The sequence below is a fragment of the Myotis daubentonii genome, chromosome 8 (genome assembly GCF_963259705.1).
Source record: "Myotis daubentonii chromosome 8, mMyoDau2.1, whole genome shotgun sequence".
In the NCBI taxonomy this organism is placed as follows: Eukaryota; Metazoa; Chordata; class Mammalia; order Chiroptera; family Vespertilionidae; genus Myotis; species Myotis daubentonii.
In genome coordinates, this window is record NC_081847.1 from 80,950,534 (window position 1) to 80,973,797 (window position 23,264).

Genomic DNA, 23,264 nt, shown 5'->3' on the forward strand with positions numbered 1-23,264 from the left:
CCTCCCAGAGAAAGCACCACAACTTCCGCATTTAGGAAGCGCCAGGCTGCAGACTCCTGCTCTGAATCCTTTCCTGAGCTGCCTCATTATTTTCTGACATTCCTGGAATGCAAACAACCAGAGGCTTATCAGGCAGAGGCAGGTCCCCTGAGCCTTTTATCATTCTGTCTGCAGTTTTGAATATTCCCTCTATAACCAGACAGCATACCAAATGAAGCTCGACTCTTTGAAGGGAAATGAGTCAATTGGAATGTCAATTTTATTTAGTCATATATTATAAAAACTAAACAGCATATCCAACTGATTGACAAAACTCATCCAACTGTTAAGGGCAAAACAAAACTATCTCAAGAGGTACAGTTATGCAGATCTTGCTTTTACCTACAGGCAGATATGAGCGAGAAGAGAGGGAGAGAGAGAGAGAGAGAGGGAGAGAGAGAGAATTAAAGCAGAATGAAACATCTGGAATTGTCCAACTGATAAAATTCAGAAAGAGAGGGAGTTAGAAGTGAGGCTAGCATGCCAGGTTTTCTCTTTTCTTCTTCAGTGAGCCCTTTAACTTCTTCCACAGGCTGTCTTTCCTCTTCAGTTTCTTTCCGGTCAGGGATGGCACTGACTCCTTCTTGCGAATTTCCCTCACTAAACCATGAAAGGCATCATCAATGCAGAATCGGAGGGCTGCAGAGGTCTCAAAGAAAGCACAGTTATATTCTCGGGCCAGACCCAAGCCTTCTTCTGTAGAGACCTAGGGGAAAATACATGATATTAGAAAGAGAGGAAAAGAGAGATACTTAGATAAAAAAGCATGTTCTCTACCATGGCTGAGAGCCAGTTACATTTTTAAAAAGGTAAAATGTGACTATGTTTTAAGGGGAGTTTTCTAGAATTTCTGAACCTGAAGGACAAATGAAAATCAGAAAAGGCAACAGGTTAGAACTTAAAAGTGGAAGTGGAAATTAACCTTTCAGACTTAAAAAAACCAAAACACAAAGTTACAGAGCATAACGGTAAAAAACCAACAACACGTGGCTTTAGATTAAATCTGCTTGGTTTCCAATCCCAGATCTTCTGTTTAGCTTTGAAACTTAGGGAAATTTCTTAACCTTTTGGCCTCAGTTTTCTCATAGGTAACACAAGATGATAATATCTGAAAGGCTCTTTGTAACAGTTAAATAAGGCCATCAATACAAAGTGCTTTGTAACTATTAGTTATTAATTATAGTGTAGAGCTTTCAGTTAAGAATAAATCAGGATGAAGTTGTCATAAAACTCAAAATACAATCTTCAGGTGAAAACAAAACAAAACAAAAAGCAAAACAAAACAAAAAGCAAAACACCACCATTGGGATAAATAAACCTTCCTCTAGCCGAGCTCTTTCAGAGCTGCTTAGAACGTGTGTGTGTGTGTGTGTGTGTGTGACTTAGTATGTTGTGGCTCATGCTATTGCAATAGGTCCTCTATAGATGATAAACTGACTGAAGTCAGAGACTACGCCTCATTTATCATCCCTTTAATGTCTACTGCAGTGCCTGGTGCCTAAATCACCATTAGATGAGTGAAAAAGATGATTAGTAAACATACGTGGATTTAATAAGTATTAAGACGTAAACATAAGTGATGCACAAATATTTAAATGGATTATATGTCACTGTAGCTGGGTACTAATAATCTCGTTCAAAATTTAGCACTCCTGTTAAGTTCTATTAGAATATTCACATGGGCTCTAAGAAAGCAGGACCAGGCTGCCTTTCTTCACTATGTCTGAGAGCCTTTAGCTCATACTGGTCTATTTGTTTTCTTAAAGTTAACTTGATGTTTATATATTTGTATGTTCCCTTTTTTTTCTACCAAATGGATGTATATGGTGAACTGGAAACTCCATCAGTCTGAAAGAATGTGATGGGACCATGACGAGTAGAGTTTCAGTTCACCCATGTTGGATATGCAGCATAAATAAGAAATAAACTTTGGTCTTTTAAGCTACTGATACTTTGGAGTTGCTTATAACCTGAGTTAAATCACCCTTTCTTAACTGATAAGAGCACATTGTATTTCCAACAAGTGTCTGAACAGGGAGGTGAAAATAGGTCTATGTGATTCCAAAGCCAGGTCTTTTCTAGTCTGTGATAGGTAACCTCACCAAGGGCGGATAAACAGATGAGTACAAAGAATGTCTGAAGTCTCTTCTTTCTCTTTCATGCTTGCTAGCAAATACACCAATTCTTTTTTTTTTGAGCATATTTCTGACTTATAGTAACTTAAGAAATACAGCTAAAAGTATCCAATGAAAGTGATTAACATTCTCTCTTACTAACAACTTAACCAAGTCATAGGTTTATTAAGTAACTGGTCTTATTCCCAAGTAATCACAGGTGATAATCTTACCAAATGTTTTCACACCACATAACATGGGTTGTCCTTTATTTTTCAGTCTCCTGTAACAGTTTTCTCCACCCAAGAGCCAATGACACATGTTTTATGTTTTTTGATAGCAACACCATATTTATGGTGCCATTTTTAAAATTAATTAACTTTCATTAGACTATATAAAGACAAAAACAACCTCAAAATCTCCATGGCTTGCAAACATATTTATGTCTTGCTCCTGCAGCCCATTAGCAACTGGAGCAGAGACTGTGCCAGCTGAGCTCAGGCTGTTTGTTGGTTGGGCTCTGGTTTGCCTCTCCTGTCTCCTTATTCTGGGACTCAGACTGAAAGAGCAATATTACCTGGGATATGATGTTCCCATGACAGAAAGCAGGTGGGCAGAAGGGAGATATCATTTTATGTACATCCCAATGATCAAAGACAAATGGAGAGACCTAACGTCAATAAAGCAGTATGTATACCCAGCTCACAGTGAAGGATGGCATGATGGGGGGCAGGGAACAAGTCTAAAGAAATAATAGAATGTAGCAAAATCAGTTACATGTAAATGCAGTACACTATCCAATTAAAAGAGACAAAGATTGTCAGACCAGATTTTTTAAAACATCACTTGTAGTTGAAACACCATACATATAAGGACACAAAAGACTAAAATTTGAATGGACATGAATACAAAGTTAAGCTAGTATATTGACATAATATTAAACAAAGCAGACAGTTTAAAAATTACTAGAGTTAAAGAACAATATTTTAAAATTATAGAAAGATAAATCCATCATGAAGATGTTATAAATTTCTATGTACTAAAAATTATAGCCTTAGTTTATAGAAAAAAAAGTTGATAGAACTAAAATCAAAAATTTTAATGAAAGATTTTAACAGATCTCCATCAGCAGTTGAAAGAGTAAGTAGACAAAATGTCAGTAAGGATATAGAAAGTTTGAACAAAACATCAATCTAATTTACACATATATGATGCTATACTGAAAACTTTACATTCTTTTCAAGTGATCCAGGAGCATGCATAGCAATTGACTTCATGCTAAGCTATAGAGAAAGTCTTAAACATTGCAAAGAATCAAAGTCATAGCATATTCCCGAAAAACATGGAATTAAGCTATAAATTAGTTTTATAGTTTTAATGGGAAGATAACTAGGAAATTCCCTCATATTTTGGAAAAATATACTTCTAAATAGTCAATAAGTAAAAAAGATATTACAAAAAAATTATAAAATATTTGAAACTGAATGATAATGAAAGTACAACATATTACAACCTGTGAGGTAGCTAATGCTTTCTTTAGAATGATCTTTATAGTAATATATGCATGTTTTAGGAAAATAGAAACACTCAAATTTAATAATCAAAGTAGCAATGTTAAAAAGTTACAAAAAATGCCCAGCAAATTTAACAAAGAAAACAAAAATAAGGAAAATTTTTAAATAAACACAAAAATAAATAGAAAACAATCACGCAGGAGAGAAAACAAAATATAATCGGAGTTTTTTTGTAAAGTTGTTAAATTAGATTCACCCTATTAAGGCTTTCTCTAAAACTATAACAGTTCAGGCATATTTCCCAAATGAGGAATGAGTTTTAGATAAGAGCTAGACAGACAGACCAATATAATGAAATAGAGAACCCAGAAACAAGACCAAATATATATGGGAGCTTAATATATTATTGGGCTGGCATTTGTAAATCAGTGAGGGAAATGAAGGTGCATCCAATGGCACCTGACATTGACTTATCATTTTGGAGTATTTTTGACCTATGGAAATTGTTTCCACCAGAACAGGAAGGTAATTTTTCTTTGTGGAGAATAGAAGTAAAAAGGAATTTGAATGAAGCCTTTAACTAAATCTACAAAATTTTTTACACATTTGACAAATCTATACAATCACATCTTATATAATAAAAGCCTAATATGCTAAGTGTCCGGTCATCCAGTCATCCGTTCAACCAATCAAAACATAATATGCTAATGATATGCTAAGGCTGCTCAACTACTCACTATGACGTGCACTGACCACCAGGGGGAAGACAGTCAACCAGTCAATCAGTCACTATGATGTGCACTGACCACCGGGGGGCAGATGTTCCAACCAGTAGGTTAGCTTGCTGCTGGGGTCTGGCTGATCAGGGCTGAGTGAGATGAGCCAGACATGCCCTGGAGCCCTCCCATGATCCTTCCCCAGCTGGCCAACCTCCCGCATCCCTCCCCGACCCCGATTATGCACCAGTGGAGTCCCTTGGCCTGGTCTGCACCCTCTCACAATCTGGGACCGCTCAGGAGTCACATTGACTGTCAGGTAGTTTCATCTATATAATAAAAGCCTAAGCAACCATTATAGCAGAACAGCTGGAATGACTGGTCACTATGATGTGCACTGAACACCGGGGGCAGATGCTCATGGTTAGTGTGCTCCCACAAGGGGAGAGCCGCTCAGCCAGAAGCTGGGCTCACAGTTGGCAAGTGCAGCAGCAGTGGTGAGAGCAAGCAGGTGGGTGGTAAGAAGCGAGGGGTACTGGACTGCCAGCTATCCCCAGAGGGGTCCTGGACTGCAAGAGGGCACAGGATGGGCTGAGGGACCCCCACCCAAGTGCACGAATTTTGTACACCAGGCCTCTAGTATATTTATGAAATGTTTCCTAATTATAAAAATGCAAACATTACAAATAAATCATTGGAAAAATCAAAATTCAGTTAAAAGTCCAGTTTAATAGTCAATATAAAATCTGAAATAAAATTGGAAGATAAATTCCATGCAAAGATTCTTATTGAAATCATACACAGCGAAAATCTTTAACAGATGACTTAACTGTCTATTTTATTAATTGCAGCAAGTTGAAGTATATTTAACTTGGTAGCTGCTAATGAGTAAGTAAAGTGGGAGTTACAAACCCTCTATTTCAAAGCATGAAATGTATTCTTAGATTCATTATCAGAATATTAATTTTATATTATTTAATTAATAACTAGGTAATTTTCATGTTCATTATAGAGAAATTTAAATGAAAAGTAAACTTACAATAAAATATTTAATCTTCTATATTTCAAATATTGTATTAGATTAGTGGCCTACCATTTTTATTTTTTAAGAAAAAAAGTGAAAACATACTTTAAAAGTAAATTTCAAAAATTCAATAAATTCCATCTCACACCAATATTGACAAACCATAAGTTTTACATCCCTACCTTTGATGTTAGAATTGATATACTATGCTATAAACTGAATAGAAGAACTTGAGTCCAAACATGTAAGAAAAAATAATTTTTACACATCCTGAGCTTAATGCTTAGTAATTATGATCAGTTTGAAGTTTGTAAATATTTCAACAGTATCATTAGGAATAATTTCAATCCACCAATGGTATTCTGATTGGTTCAGAACCAGAATAACATAACAAGTAACAGCTTTTATATTAGGGTTTAAAACAAGGGTAATTAACATAATATATTATAATTAATATATTATACCTTATTTATCCAAAATTTAAGTAAAATTAAATATTTTTCAAGTATAAATATTTACCCACATTATAAAGTAACTGCTAAGAAAGAAGCACAGTCAAAACCGGTTTGGCTCAGTGGATAGAGCGTCGGCCTGTGGACTGAAAGGTCCCAGGTTCAATTCTGGTCAAGGACATGTACCTGGGTTGCGGGCACATCCCCAGTGGGGGATGTGCAGGAGGCGGCTGATCGATGTTTCTCTCTCATCGATGTTTCTGACTCTCTATCTCTCTCCCTTCCTCTCTGTAAAAAATCAATAAAATATATTTTTTAAAAAAAAAGCACAGTGTTTTAAAAGAATTATTTTTTTTTCTCAAATGAGTAATTTCAAGCCTAGAATCCTTAAGCAAATGGGTCAAGATCACACACATATTTAAGTAAAACAACCATCAAGTTCTAGTCTCTTCCATCAAGTATTGTTTCCAGGACTGTTTGCTATTTTTCACGGGATCTGTCCAGTTCCCCTTTCTAGTCTTCTATATATGCAATTGATTATTCTGATGTGAGGTGTTTCAACATAAGATGATTCTTAAATGGTAAACAAATGGCATAAAATAGTTTACATTGCATTTACATAAAAATAACAATTTAAATAAATACAGAAACATAGGGAAAATAAACATTATAGAAAGATTATTTAGGGTGGGGGAGGAGCAATCATTGCAGATACCATTATACCACCATGCCCCTCAACTGAAAAAAAGGGGCATCTATGATTAAAGGTGCCACCTGGAGGCCCTAGGAAGCACTGGCAGAAAAAAGAGGAATAAAGAAAAATGTTTCATACAAGTAACAGCACATTTCAATGACCCAGGGGAGCCATCTTTTTTAATATATATGACCTTCTTCACTGAGAAAGATCACTGTGGAATATGCCAGAGGAGGTATTAGAATGCAGCCACAGCTGCATGGGGGGCTAATGAGACTACTGAGCAAGCAGAGCCTGTCCTACTCCCTTCTCAGCTACTAGTGGGCAACACAATTATGTTGGTCAGTTAGAGCTTTGTTCCCAATAATTTGCTGAATTCAGGAGCTTCATTGCTCTTTGCATCTTTTAATCTTTTACTGAACTCTGGTAAAAGTAAATTTAGATTAAGTTATTGTAACAGTATTCAGGGTAATGGCAGTTGTCTAAGTAGGTGATATAATTCTTAAGAGCACAAAAGGAAACTGCTCAGCTGTAATAGCTAACCTTGAATGAGGAGAGATTGGCAGAAAGATGGGTCTGGCTCTCCCAGGAGAAGCTTCATAAGCAAAATATCTTCACGGCTAAGCCTGCTGGGCACTGTTAAAACATTTAGTGTGCAGAACAAAGTCTTCACGATTTGTTTTATATATTTTTTGATGTGTCCCTGTCTATATTCCACTTGATTCCTACCCCTGGAGTTATTAATTTTCATTATAGAGCCTACATCTTCAAGGTAGCAGGCACCATAGTTTCCTGGCAAATATGGGACCAAGCATTTTATTTGTTAATTTAAAGGAAAAGCTGCCCAAACTCAGATTGTTGAGTTTTCCTTCTGCATAGTTGTATAATCAGCTTTGATCAGTTTTAGCAATATGAGTAGCTTTGCCAATTTCCTTGATCAGTTCCAATGGAAATGCATTCGATTTACTTAACCTAATTTATTTATTTGCTTATTTAGTCTGTGAATTATTTATTATTTTCTTTAATAATTTAAAGGTACGTGCATAGATGTCATATCAAACTCCTCGCAGGGAAAATCAAAACAAGCAAAGCACTGAAAAGAAAGTCCTGCCCTCAACTGCAGTCACTGACCCAAGGGAAATTCATTGTTGACAGACCAAAGACTGGGCTTATAGGGTGTTTCATCCAAGTGTGTTCCCTTTGTCCTGCTATTTTCTCCAATTCTCTTTTCTAGATAGGTGAAAAACAGGTGTGACCTATAGTAAGCAGAGGTTCAGCTGGAGAAGAGATGTCCATCTCTTCTTAGCAAGTTTCTCTAACTTTAGGAGAAATTGTCAAGGAGGAGGGCCAGGATCTCTCTACCCTTCTCCAGGGAGGGAGAAGGGGAAATACTCCACATCGTGGCTTTGCGAATGCAGATTCCTACCCCCTCTTACTTCAACTTCCCAGCTCCTGAATTTTTCCTTTATAGCATGGGAAGGGCGTGGAGATCAGGAAAAGGTAGAATAGGAGTCAACTAAGCCATTTGGTTGCCCATTTGGGGCTCCGTTTGTAACATGGAGTACCTTTTATACCTTATGACCTACATCTCCTCTACACAAATCTTTTCATTTTGCTGTTTTCCCTGTCAGGTAAGTTTTCCATTTTCCTTCTTCCACACTTCTTTCAGAGCTACTCAAGTCTTCACAGGTCATTCCAGTCTTGGTGATCTCCTTGGCCTATGCTTTGCTCTGAAACTCTTAATCCATCTGCAAGGTAGCTACATTCTGTCCATTTGTATCCCCATCATGAATAGCCACAAACTTTGCTGGTGACAGATATTTAATCTTAATGATGGTGATAATGAAAACCCATCAACAGTCGCTGGTGACCAAAAGAGTCCACTATAATGAACTCATCAAACTGCAATTCCAACAGCCATGGCATTAATTCCAAATTTATTTGTGTCATAGTGTGGCTTCCATCAAGATACTTGACAAAATCTTGCCACAGTGAATATGAGTATAGATTCTAGAATCAGATTACTCAGATCCAAATTCTTGTTATATCACTTCTTAGCCATGGGCTCTTGGAGAGTTCCTTAGTCTTTCTTCTGTACTTCGATTTCCTCATTGTTAAAATCCTCTCTCTTAGAATTGTTAATGGGATTCAATGAGCTATTATATGAAAAGCACTTAGTGTAGTTCCTGGCATACTGTGCACACCCAATAAATGTTACCTTTTTTTATGTCTGAAGAGAAGATCAGAGGAAATTTCCAACTCCTTTAGATCAAATGTTGGCCCTGCTTAAATTTTTTTCTACTTCCCACCATGACCTATAAACCTCACCTGATGTGACTTTTGTCCATTTCCCTATGCTCAATTCACACCACTCTCCCCTCATGCATTATATCCAGCCATATACTAGTACTTCCACACATGCCCAGTGCAATCTTCTTGACTTCAAGTATTGGCACATGTTATTTTCTCTGCCAAGGATTGTGCTCCCCTCAGTACTTTTTCTCAGTTGTATTCTTGTTAGCATTCATTTTCCAGCTTAGGTATACCTCCACTGAGATACCTTGCCTAGCTTTTCTCTGAAAAATATTCTCTACATAGCCTGCAATTCCATCCCATTTCTCTACCTCATTTCCTTTTTGGCATTTAATTACTCTCTGAAATCATCTTACTACGTATTTTGTTCATGTGCTTCTTTTCTGTCTTCTTCCAGGACAGTATAACATTTGTTAGAGCAGGAATTTGGTCTTATTTATCATGTACCTCATCCCCAGCATAGTGGATGGCACTAGGTAGGAACACAGTATTTGTAGATTGACACTACTGGAATGCTGGCCGTGGGAATACAGCTGGGGTTACAGTCGATAGAGGAATTAGCTGTTGGTTAGGGCAATAGAAAGATATAAAAGAAATTTCAGGTCCCTGTGATCACTACCATGATGGTGTCCTGTGTGGGGACCTGAGGCAGCATTTATAAGTAGTGTCCAGGCCCTTATGAGTGGTTCTTGGCTTTCTGAGGGAGAGAGCCTTTGTATGAGACCTCAATGACAAGTAAGAGTTACCTAGGTTGGTGGGAGGTGAATGGTGTTCAGGGCAGAACAGAGTCTCAGATAGAAGGTCTAAGGCCTGAGGCAGAGGGATAATGGCGCTTTTGTGAGATCATCAGTATTTAACAGATTTAGAACAGAGCATGAGAGAAGAAGGAGTGAACAAAGAATACAATCAAAAGAAATTAGTGAGCTTAAATGCCTAATTTACTTAGATTCACATGAAATTTGTTTGGTATCCATCAACTGAGTAATTAAAAAAAAGAGCCTATATCTTGAGTGCCTACTCTGTGCAAAAAAAAGTAAAAAAAAAATTTCTCTCCTGCTGTTCTGAAGAGATATTGATTGAATGGAGAGAAAAAGCAAGACACAATAAATTAAATGGCATAGCCAGTCCTTTGGAGGCACAGGATGGTAATGGCTCTAGAGTAAAAGGTTTAGACTGCTTTGTACAAGAGACATTTGAAATCTCCAAGGCCTTGTGCTTTTCATCCAAGAAGCTCTGGTATGCTGGGGGGAAAGGTTGCCATGGCAGCCAGTAGTTGCTATGAAGGGAAAAAAGACAAGGTTAATGCTCAATATTTTGCTAACAGCAATATCTACCTTCTTCTTTGAATTTTTCTCCTATGGGCTTTACTTTTAAAATATCTTGTTAAAATGATAAATAAATAAACTTAGGCAGGATATGAAATATGTATATGCAGGAATATGTATGCAAAAGTATACATATATGTATGTGCATGCCTAAGGATATTTTCCTCACATATTTATACTAATAAATTAATGTGTTTATTTGATGTATATTAAATGTAGGATTCTCCTGAACCTTCAGGGGATTAGTTATTATGAATAATTAAGTTTAGAAGTGGCCCAAAATTTTATGTTTTAAGCATGAAAAAATATCTTAGTGGTTAATTTATTACATTAATAAATGTATATTGGGTAAAAATAGAAAGAAGGAACTTATGTATCATAATTTTAACACAAATAAAAATTATAATTAAGTAATAAATTATATAACTGTATAATGTCTGGATCCCTGTGGGGTATAAGACCATGAGGGCAAGGAATGTTGCATCCCCAATACAACCTCAGTGTTTGCATGTGAGCCATGCTCAGTAAACATCTTTCCCTTCCTTTCTTTGAATGCATGGGTGAATTAAATATAAAAAGGTGACTAAGGAAGAATCAACCAATTACTACAGCAAAAATTCTTCACGAATGAACTAGAGAGCTCAGAAACTAGAATCTCACTGTAATTGCCAAAGGATTTAAGTCCTTTACATTCTAATATTTTTCTGGTGTCAAAAATACGCTATTACATATACTCTAAATAAAACATGTGTGCTGCAGAAACTCTAAGCAGGAAAGAAGCCTGGGTCATGATGCTTTCTTGAATGGAGTCTAGGCATCACAGGGGCACATGACTCTGACGAGGTTCAAAGGAAAGCCAGAGGTATGCGGGTTCCTCAAGCTCATGGTCAACCTGTGTATCCTTTTGGATTATATTTGATGATAGGAGGCCATGAAAAGAAGGATGCACCTGAACAAAATAAGTTTGATATAAGTTCTAAAGCTGAGATCTACAGAAGGCAAAAATGAACCAGTGCTTCTGTGGTTCTGGCCCCACACACAAGGAGCTGGGTATTTTATGAAAAATGCATAAGCCTGTGCTTGTTTGCACTGCTGTAAATTTAGTTTTCAAACCTAACAGAGCCCTCAATGATCCTTTAACTTATTATTATCCAGTACTCTTTTCTATTCCTCATTTAGTTCTTCAAAATCTTCACTTCTCTTCTCAGGTCTTTGATCTTACCCTCATTTCCAGCAGATGCTCTTTTCCTCTTCCTTCACCTCAATGAGGAAATAAAATCATCCAAACAGAATGACTTTAACATCTGGGACTCGCACCTAGAAGCTCACCAGTGTTGTTAGATAGCTTATTCAGTGGTTCTCAACCTTCCTAATGCTGCAACCCTTTAATACAGTTCCTCTTGTAGTGGTGACCCCCAATTTCATTGTTACAAATGGATCATAATTAAAGCATAGTGATTAATCACAAAAAGAACATGTAATTATATATGTGTTTTCCGATGGTCTTAGGCGACCCCTGTGAAAGGGTCGTTCGACACCCAAAGGGGTCGCGACCCACAGGTTGAGAACCGCTGGCTTATATACTCTCTCCAGTCTCTGATGAAGAGACATTACTGAATATGTCAAATCTAATCCTCTATCTGGTTTCTGAGTCCTTAATATCCACTTCAATCTTGCAACATTTGTTCTATACCTTATGTCTCATATTTTCAGCCTTCCTCACTAACAGTCCCCCTTTTCCCCACAAAAATATGCAAATCACCTATTTTAGGACTCCAATTCTAGTTACCTTCTTACATCTGTCCTTTCATTTACCGTCAAATGTGGATTATTCAAGGAAGTATTTGTACGGGCTAAAAAGAAGAATAATGGGGCTGAGGCAGGAAAGTGAGTAGGAAAAGGCTGCACAATCTCAAAAATAATACATCCCAGATTTATATGCCGATTTCTCTTAATCACTTCTGATTTGCAAATCCACATTTACAATCTGGATTCTGCCTCCTTCCCACCCACTCTTCTAAAATGGTTTTCAAAAGTGTGAATATCACGCTGGCTGCCAAACCCAATAGATGCTTCCAATAATCTTCCACCATTTGTAACATTTAGTAAGTTGGCTGCTCCCTTCTTTAAACTCTTCTCCTTTGACTTGGTGACCATCGTCTTTCTTGATTTTTCTATTCTCTGATTACTCTTTCAGAATATCCTCTCTGAATGTCTAGAAAATCCTACTATTCACTCACTTTTCTCATAATCTTATGCATGTCCATGGACTCTGTCCTGACATTGTTTTTATTCTCATTTGACATTTCCTCGTTATATATTCTTATTCAGATCCATAGCTTTCGTCACCATTATTGTGCTCATGAGTCACATATTGATGTCTTCACACCTCAGCTCTCAGTTTAAGTCCAGATGACACATACAACTCTCTGCTGGGGAGTTCCTCTGGAATGTCCCATAAGCACTTCAAAATTAATGTGATCAAATTAATCATTTTTCCTCCCCAAATGTTCTATCTTGGCTAATGGCACCAATACTCCTAGTAATCCAGGTGAGAATCTTTGAAGCCCTTCTAGATTCTTCTAGCTCCCATATCACTAAATCAAGTCATTTTTTCTATATTAGTATACGCTGACATCTCCATTCGTATGGCTACTGCCTTAATCCAGGGTCTTGTTTATTTATTCCCTAAATAATTTTCACCCCTTCAGATTTGACAGCCTCAAATCTATCCCTTAGCACTGTATAACCAGAGGGACATTTCCATGGCATAAAGGCAAATATGTAGCTCTCCATTTAGGTTATTTCTGTGACTCTTCATTACCAGTAACATAGTGGGTAACACATAATGCATACTCAAAAGCTAGTGTTATTATTCTAACAGCTCTTAGTACTAGAAGAAGTCACGTTCTTCTCTTACTGTAGATGAGAAACTCTCAATTTCCTTTTTTGATGATAAAAGAATGATCATACCTCCTTCAGAAGGTTCTTATGCTGATTACTGTTGATTATATAGTAATACAGTCAGTAAACTTCTAGCACACAGGGCATACTTAATAAAAGTGCACTTAGTAAAAATTACTAACGAAGCACTCTGGACCTGTAAAAGAATAAAGGGCATCAGATGGGCTACCAGAATTAAAGTGTATGGGAGATATTTAAAGCAAAGAATTCAGGATCGCTATGGCCTTTAGGGTCATCTTCAAGCCACCAAATCATTATGTATGTCTCCTCCGCAACATCTGCCAATGATTAGTTTCTACAGGCACACACTTACTGCACATCCCTCTGTGAAGTGACCCCTCTGTCAAAGATTCTTATATTTGCACAGAAGGGAATTGAAATTTTAGAACTGAAATTGTCCCTAGGTAGCCTACACGCCAAATTCCTCTTTATGTAAATGAAATACACTAAAGCAGTTTGGGAATACCCAGATTTCCAAGAGAGAAGATTTCTTCAGTGTTTTAATAGCACTAAAACCCAGGACTCTCTTCACCACCTTCTATGCCTGTCTGTCACACAGACTCTGGGGCTGATGAGGCATGAGACACGTGAGTTTTGGAAGAGAGTGCACTGGAGGAAAGGTTTAGAGAAGTAACCTCCTCAGACTATCAGGCTGGCATGGATGTGGGATGACAGGGACTAGGGCCTGCTGCCTTGTCCCCCTAGTTAGAGCAGCTACAGACTGTGGGCACCTGGATCTGGGGCTTTCACTTTATTAAATTCAAATTGATATTTTTTACATTTAAATTCTTCACATTTCTTATATCATAGAATGTATATCTGAAAGTTTTCATCCCTTTGGATTTGAAACATATAATGTGTAGATTCAAGTGGCTGCACAGATGACAGCTGTTAACAGTTACAGGAAACCCCTCTGTGGCCTTAGAAACTCCTTCCATTTGTTTCCTATGCCTGTTGCCCGATCCCTCCCCAGGTGGACAGTATGACCTGCCTGCCTCTGTGGCTGGGCACATAGCCTGCCAGCAAGGAAGGTAATCTTGACAAGTCTGTTAAGGAGCAGCAGCCTGCGACTGCCTCTCCGAGTGGGTTACACCTGTTTTCTCTTGGAGATGCTGGTCATGTCAGAGCACATAGCAAACAGCACTATCTCGGCAGTGACTTGTCAGCTCACTGACTTTATCTGCTCCATCCTCCCCAGAAGCAGCTGAGAACAGTCTCCTTAGTCAAAATAGCAGGACTCACTAAGGTACAAGGGAGAAAAGTGTCCTATTTAAGAGGATGGTTTCTGAAATCAAATGGTCTGAGTTCTAATCGCATTTGCACTATCTACTAGTTGAGTGACCTTAACTACAATACTTGGCCTTTCTAATACTTAATGTCCACATCTAAAATGAGGTTATTAAGAGATTTAATTAGATAACAAAGAGCCCTATGCTTATTACATTGTCAAGGTACTATAATTTGAACTTTGGATTTGTTTATTCTTTTAATATATATGAATGGTGTGCAGTGCTGATGAATGATCAGTTTGTTTCTTGTCTTTATAAAGGTCACTAGGAGTGGAGACTTTCTATTGTTGAAAATATTTTGATAATGTTGACTCCATTACCAACCATTTCTATCCTCAAAACAGTCGAAACCTCCTTTGGGCATATTTTATTGAAAGTATCATAAAAGCATTTTGGTAAAACCAACCCTCCCCCCCAAAGCAACCACAGTTATTTTTAATCAATACAGGAATACAGGGTGGAGTTGCCTTTTTCTATAGTCTGTTGAAAGCCCTGGGTACTGCTTTACTTCCCCTGTTGTTGTTTTCCCTTACCTTTCCTGTTTTCTTCCATTATCCTATTTTATTTCTATTTTTAAAATTTTAAAAATAATATATATAATACTTTATTAATACATTTAATATTAAGATCTAGTGGCAGGCTTAAAACTACTATGATTTTGTTTTTTAATTGAAAATTTTTTAAAAATTACATTTGAAAAAAAATATATATGTTTCAGATTAACAACAGAGTGCTTAGACACTTATATAACTTACAAAGTGATCCGTGATCCCCCAGGTAAATCTAATACTCATCTGTCACCATACATAGTTATTACAATATTATTGACTATATTCCCTATTCTGAACTGTATATCCTGTGACTGTTTTATAACTGGCCATTTAAAAACAATTTTTAAAATACATTTGTATTGATATTTTTAGAGAGAAAGGTATAGAGAGATGGAAACATTGATGAAAGATAAACATCATCAATTGGCTGCCTCCTACACCCCCACCACAAGGGATCGAGTCCACAACCTGAGCATGTGCCCTGACTGGGAATTGAACCAATGTCCTCTTGGTTCCTGGTTCATTGCTCAGCCACTTAGCTACACTGACTGGGCATAACTCGCCATTTTTATATCTTAATCCCTTCACTTTTTTCACCTGTATGTCCAACCCCATTCCTATCTGGCAACTATCAATTTATTCTCCATATCTATGAGTATGCTTCTGTTTTGTTTATTTGTTTACTTTTCTTTTTAGAGTCTACATGTCAGTGAAATCATGTGGTGTTTGTCTTTCTCTGACTGACTTACTTCACTTAACATTATACCCTCTAGGTCCATTCATGCCATTACAAGTGGCAAGATTTTATTCTTCTTATGGCTAAGTAATATTTTATTATATATAAGTATGCCATATCGTTATCCATTCTTCTATCTATGGACACTTAGGTTGCTTCTATATAAAAATACAATTTCTGAATATTAATTTTGTGTCTGTATTAATTCATGACAGTTTTACTCTTTTCTTTCCAGTTGGGATTTTTTAATTTCTTTTCTTTGTGTGATTGTTGTGGCTAGGACTTCCAATATTATGTTAAACACAAGTAGTGAAAATGTACATCCTTGTTCTTTTCCTGATCTTAAAAATCTTTTAGCTTTTTATGATTGATTATGATATTATCTGTGGGTTTGTCATATATGACCTTTATTATATTGAGGGTAGAGACTACTATATTCATTTTGTATTCTCCAAATTTATCCATAGCAATTATTTGATAAATATTTGTTGAATGAATTATATTCACAACTAAAGTCACAGCATCATTTATGGTGCTCTCTCAGCTGCAGATTTGAACAAGAGATTTCTATGGGAACATTTTCTACTAACCTTTCCTATTTCCCTAAATTGCGCCATCTCTTAGAAAAATATGAAGTATTAGCATAAATAATTAAAACTGAAGCTCACTTACCATATTAATATGTGATACAATCTTATTTAGTTTATAGTGTTTACTTGAAATTTGAGATTCCATTTTTCTGGCTATCTCGAAAAGTCATTATTGCCCTAACATTTAGGGGCACTCAGTCCAACCTTCATGAGCAAGCTTCCCTGGTCTATATTTTCCTCTCACTGGGGGCCTGGCATATCCACTGACTTTACCCTTAGTTTCTGGATCTATTGTTTGGAATGCATGATGACTGCATTTGCAAAATAGTAAAGTGAATATTTTGCATGTGTCAGAAGACAGCATTCTTTCAAGAATCAGGCATTCCATAGCAAGAAATGTATACCTGTGCCTAAGCTATAATTATGTGTAAAAGGAATCACTTCAGAAGAGTAAGGCAAATAATCTAATTCATGCACATTTTCAATACAATAAAGGGTAACTTGAAAAATGTCTTTACCTTTTCTGAGCCAGTTGACATACAGCCTGTCCTCATGAAAAAGGAAATATTTACTGTCTCCATAGGTATTTTACAACATTAAAATTCTGGTTTGGGCTTTTGTAAGCCTCCCCTCGAAATTACAAGTGAGATTAAAAGGAACTCTCAGCAGTCTGGGGAGTAATTGATAGATAACCTGCCATATTTAAGACAGTCAGCTCACTGTTAAGGTCAGCTCTCACACACTGAGAAGACTAAAATGAAACACGGGGTCTAGGAAGAGCAGAGAGGCTGAAAGAACAAAGTGTGTCCACATCAGTGATCGCCCATCCTGGCCTAAGGAGAAAGACTAAAATTTTTATGTATCTGCATATATACACCTAAATGTTTAGGCACATATATTTTATATATAGCTTATATATAAATGATATAGTATATTGTGTGCGTGTATACGTATATCCATATGTGGGTAAAATAATGCAGTGGTTATTCCGTGTCCTTGACTTATCCTCACAGGAGATCTCTGCTCCTCATCCTCGCTGCTCTAGTTAAGTTTTGTACAATTATCTTCCTGAATGAATTTGTCAGAATGATACTGGGATCAGCCCAAGATCAATTTTGGTGGGGAGCTACCGTTAACAAAATCATCTAAATCCGAATGGCAGGCCCAAGTGCTGGTCTGAATGCAGCCTAGCAATAAATTGCCCTCTGGGTGCCTGAGCCTGCCAACCACCAGTCATTAGAGGTTCAAGGTTTCCATGGATACCTCATCCTGGGTACAGGTACAATGATAACTCTTCAGAAACTCTTTGCACAAACATGATGGCTTGGAGTTCAGTGGAGGTTAGCCTAATTAGTTACCAGAGAGAAGCAGGTTTCTATGAACAGCTTCCAAAGCCTGCTTTAATTAAAGAACAAAAAGGGATGAGTAAGTGAAATTGTGGAAGGCAGTAGTATAAAAGTTTAACTCAAGTTTGATTTTATTGCTCCTCTAATACTATTGACTGATTCCCTGTTGCCTAAAACGGAAAGTAGATATGACCTAGACAAAGCTAATGAGACCCCTTCCTAGGAATTTTGCTAGCGCTATTTGGAAGTAGGCATGTTTCTTGATAAAAATAGCTAAGTCTGTGAAGTAACAAGGACCTATCAAAATAAAAATCAATAGAAAGATAAGACAAACGAAGAAACAGGAAGATTATGATGATGTAGTTAGTGGTTCTGAATCTAGTTATGCCTGAAGCCAAATGAATTAGGTTTTCCAGTTATATGACCTAATAAATTATATTTTTCTGTTTATTGTTGTTGTTTAAACTACTATATATAGGGTTCTGTAAAAACTGAATGGGTTCTGACAAATATGGTTGTCAAGCTTTTATTTCAGCAAACATTATATAGTGATATAAAGCATTACAGAGACTCCTTTCTGGTCTCCTGGGGTTACCAATGACTATAGGAATTACTGTTAAAGGACCCACAGTTGGAGGCAAAGAAGATAAATTTCAAATGGCTGGGTTCAGTGGAAGCCTGATTTCTGGTGTTAGATATTTAAATTTTGCATCAAATTTCATGGACTAGCTAGGTAATGTTTGCCTCCATAAATACTTAAACATAGGCTTAAGAATTCTTGGCACAACAGAAATTAGTGAGCAGTACCCTGTTTTTTCTCTTTCCCATTTCATGTGACTTAGAGGGTCGCTATGATTTCATATATAAGAATGGCATCCCATTTCCTAGCTGGAGATTGGATATTTTCTGAGCTATAGGATATGTTGCTGTGCTCAGATCCACTGGACTATGTATTTAGGGAAAGAGCAGGGTGATATAGAGCATTGGGAGAACTCCAAGGCAGTTGAGATCTGATACATATCCAATGCAGTCATGGCCAAAATTCCTAGGTTTTCTTGTGGCCTACACCAGATTTGGAAAGAAATTGCCATTACTGGTTGGCCACGAAGAGACCCAGAGAGCCAGGGACTGGTGTTTGAGAGATATGCAGAGATCACTGGATGAGAAAAGGAAAGAAGGGTAACTGGTGTATCCCCAGTGGTAGAATTCTTTTAGACCATGTGGCCCTTGGAAAACAAGCTTATACAGCACAACTAGTGTAGGCCATTGTCAATGCAAAGACCAGCCAGTAGGGCTGTATCCACAGCCAGTAGAGAAGTCACAGTGACCTAGAGCAGATCTTTCTATCCAGATATAAGCAGCAGATACAAATTCTTTCTCTACTCTCCCTCCCTTACTACACACACACATAACTCAACTTCTGTAGTGAGAGAAGATTAGTGGAACAGGGAGGGATTGGGGGAGAAAGAAGGTAGCATTCCTTCCTTTGGCATGAATCCCATTCTAGATCTGTGAAACCTTAGCCCCAGCTCTTGATGATGAGATTCTGAATCTGACACTGAAAGACAACACCCAGATTTGGTTAAATATTTACTCAAAATTAGACAGCCTTATGCAGGAATTAATTTAAAGGTCAAGAGCTGGATTGATATTTTTGGAAGGAACTGGGATATGTATTGTTAATTGGCAATATTAAATTTCTTCCTGCCCATGCCTGTTCACAATGGGTGGAGACTTAGAAAAGCAAAATAGATTTTAGTTGTCTATCATTTGGGACTGCTTCAATATAGTATCCCATCCAAGTACAGACCCTAAAAGAAGAAAGGAAGGAAGGGTGGGAAAATAGAAAACTCTCAACCTATCATTACCTTCAATTTATTTTTACAAGTTCATTTTCAAAGCAAAACATAAAATGAGGAAGGAGAACTCATATAGGAATATCAAAACAAAAGATGACATTTTATATAGGGTAAATGTGGAAAGCCACCTCCATAGTCATTTTTTTTCTATCTCCTGACACAATGGTACAAATTTTGTCATGGACTGGCATTTGGACACAGAATACAGGCTTGCATGGCATCCATCCTTTTGTAAAGGTAAATATAGGGTGTCCCAAAAATGTATATGCACTTTGAATATAATTATAAAGGCAGTGTTTATTAAGATGAATTTCATTTTCATTTAACAGCTATCAGATGCTAAAGTATGTATACATTTTGGGGAGAACACCCTATATTTACCTTTTCAAAACAATTTCCCACAATGTCCCTGGTCTCTAAAGTTACACAAATATTTTTAGATTTTAAATAACAATGATTTTTTTAAATGTCTAGCTTTGCTCGTCTTCCTTTCATTATTTCTGTACCTCTCTTCATTTAACTGGAATTATCTTTTCTTTTTTTGTCAGTGTGAACAACCAGTAATCATATATGAAGAAAGAGATGAAATATCAGTTTTATTGCAATGCCATTCTTTGCCCCGCCAAGATGAGATGAGTTAAAAAGCTTTCTCTTGTACTTTGTGTATTCTTCTATGAGGGTTTTTATTATATTTCTTTCTATAGTTGTCTTCATGTTGACCAATTTAACTTGAGATTAAGCTCCTTGAAGGAATGGAATAAATTTATTGTATTGGTCATAAACATGAATTCTCATACTTGAGAGTTCAAATGAAATCTTACAAACATGAATTCAAATTCTTTTTCAAATCCTAGCTCATTCACTTGCTTAATAATTATGTGGCACTAGACAAAATATTTAAACTCTCTGAGCTTCAGTTTATTTATAATTCATTCATTTTACCCAGGATTCAGTATAGTATTTACCATATAGTATGTGTGTATGTATGTATGTATGTATGTTTATAATAGTTGATTATGAAAATTATAAAGAATTGATTTAAACAGAAACAGATATTAAGACTACCTTTACCTTGAATAAGAGGGATAAGTCACTAAACAATTTGCAAAATGTTCTTGTTTCTTTTCCAAGTAGAATTACGGTATATCTGTTGGAATATAGCTTAATTAATGGATTTTGCTGCTTATTGACTGGTAGCAATGCAATTCCAAGTATATTCCCTCCCTCAAATTTGAGCTGTGCTGTAGTGGAATGAATTGCATTGACCTTTCAAGTGAGGCTAGAATTAGAAATATTGACAATTTTCCCTTTGTAACCTTTTTTATGATTGTCAGTCCATGTGTGACTTGTTGGCATGGCAATTTATCCTAGGGCCAAAGAAATATAAAACAGCTAAAGCAGGGTCACTGGATGGTGATGGCAGAAGTAACTCCATGGGGGTTAATCAAATAATTAGAGACTGGATGGAACTTGGAAATTGCTTAATTGCAAGATTTAGTATTTCCAGAAATTAAGTGGCTCACTCTAGGTCACACAGTAAATTAAGGATAGAGCCAACAAGAGCCCCCAAGTTTCTGATGATCATGTTCAATGCTTAATGACACTAGCATGACATAGTGTTTCTTCTTGCTTCAGAATTGCTGCCTGTAAGTCAGTTTCTTTGGATGCAGAGAATATTTGGCACTGTCATAAATTTCCTCGCTGTCCTCAATTGGCAGTCTTTTGACTTACTACTACATTTACCCCCCAAACAAGCCTCTTCCTCTGTAATATCCCTTCCTTTATACCCACAAGCCTCTTGCCTAACCATATGAAGAACTCACTGAGCAGCCCCTTCCACTCTCCAACCTTTTATTCTTTAATACAAAAATCCTACAAACATCTAGGCCTTCTTTAAGTATTTGAGTCATGCCAGATAAAATTGTTCAGACATTCTGGGTGACTCTTTGATCAATCTCAGCTGGATCCTCAATCCTTTCCAACCACTCTACTTTCCTTCTATGTGGCCATCACCTCTCACATTCCCTATAATTGCTTTGCATCTTTACACATTCTTTCTGTCTCATAGCCAGCTCCTTCCACCATCGACCGCAGCAGATGACCTGCCCCTCTACTTCACAAAGAAAGGATAGGCTATCGGGCAGAAGCTCTCTCTGTTATCTATCACCAAACTTCTCTGAGTTTGGACTCCATTATTTCCTTTTCACAAGGAAGAAACATGCCCCTTCTTTTAAAACCACTTCATTTATGGACATATTCTTTTTCTTCTTTCATTCCTTCTTAACACTTATTTACTAGCATCTTTTCTTCACCAAATAAGTGTGCCATTTTATCTTCTATGTTTGATTTTATTTTTCTCAACGATCTTTTATTCCCTGTCACCATATAGTTTCTCTCCTTTTTCCAATTTTATTTGTTCAAGGAATACTCCACAGTTACTTACCATCTGCAATTCAAGTTACTACTAGTAAAATTAATCAACTCACCTCTCTACTAAAACTGCTCTGACAGAAGTAACCAATTACTCACAAATAAATAGAACAGCACCTCATGTACATGGATTAGAGATATTATATTAAGATGTTGATACTTGCCAATAAGGGGTTAACATCCAGAATACATAGAGATATCCTATAATTCAGTAACAAAAAAACAGCCTGATAAAAATGGCAAAGAACTTGAATAAGCATGCCCAATAAGCACATGAAAAGATGCTCAACCTATTAATCATTAGAGAAGTGTAAATTGAAACCACAATGAAATGCCAGCTCACACCCATCACGATGTCTGCTATCAAAAAATGAAAAGAAAAGAAGTATTGGCAAAATTTGGAGAAATTTAGAAGCCTTGTGCACTGTTGGTAGGAATGTACAGTGGTATAGCCATCATAGAAAACAGTTCATCAGTTCCTCAAAAAAATAAATTAATAAAATTACCAAATGATCCAATAATCATTTTGTGTATATATATTAAAAATAAAAGCTGGGTCTTGAAGATATATTTGGATATACATGTTCATAGAGGTATTATTCACAATAATATAAAGTTGGTAGCAACCCATGTGTTCACTGATAGATGTCTGGAAATCAAAATGTAGTATATAATTACAATGTGATATTATCCAGCCTTAAAAATGAAGGAAATTCCAACATGCAACAACATGGATGTTTATTGTGCTAAGTGAAATGAACCAGTCACAAAATGACATATATTTTATGATTCAACTTATATGATTCAAATTTATAGAGGCAGAAAGTAGAATAATAGGTTCTAGAGGTTGTGTAAAGGGAGAATTGGGAAGTTGTTGTTTAATGGGTACAGAGTTTTAGGTTTGCAAGATAAAAAAACACAAACTTGGAAATTGAACAACAATGAGAATGTATTTAACACTACTGAGCTCTACACTTAAAAATGGTTAAGCCTGGCTGGCATGGCTCAGTGGTTGAGCGTCGACCTGTGAACCAGGAGGTCATGGTTTGATTCCTGGTCGGGGCACATGCCAGGGCTGCAGGCTTGATCCTCAGTGCAGAGCATGTAGGTAGGCAGCCCGATCAATGAGTCTCTCTCATTCTCTCTCTCTCTCTCTCTCTCTCTCTCTCTCTCTCTCTCTCTCTCTCTCTCTCTTCCTCTCTGAAATCAATAAAAATATATTTAAAAAATGGTTAAGACAGTAAATTTTATGCTATAGATATTTTCCCATAATTCTTAAAAAGGTAAAAAAAAAAGGGCCTACTCTAT

General features: G+C 36.7%; 1 protein-coding gene across 1 annotated transcript in view; it reads right to left on the reverse strand.

Moving 5' to 3' along the window:
- Positions 1 to 225: 225 nt before the first annotated feature.
- RIT2 (Ras like without CAAX 2) overlaps positions 226 to 23,264 on the reverse strand; it is a 250,155-nt gene continuing 227,116 nt past the window's right edge. Inside the window, exon 5 of the mRNA XM_059704925.1 lies at positions 226 to 745. Coding sequence (XP_059560908.1) covers positions 515 to 745 — 231 coding nt within the window. The 3' untranslated portion in view covers positions 226 to 514. The remainder of the gene's footprint in view (positions 746 to 23,264) is intronic.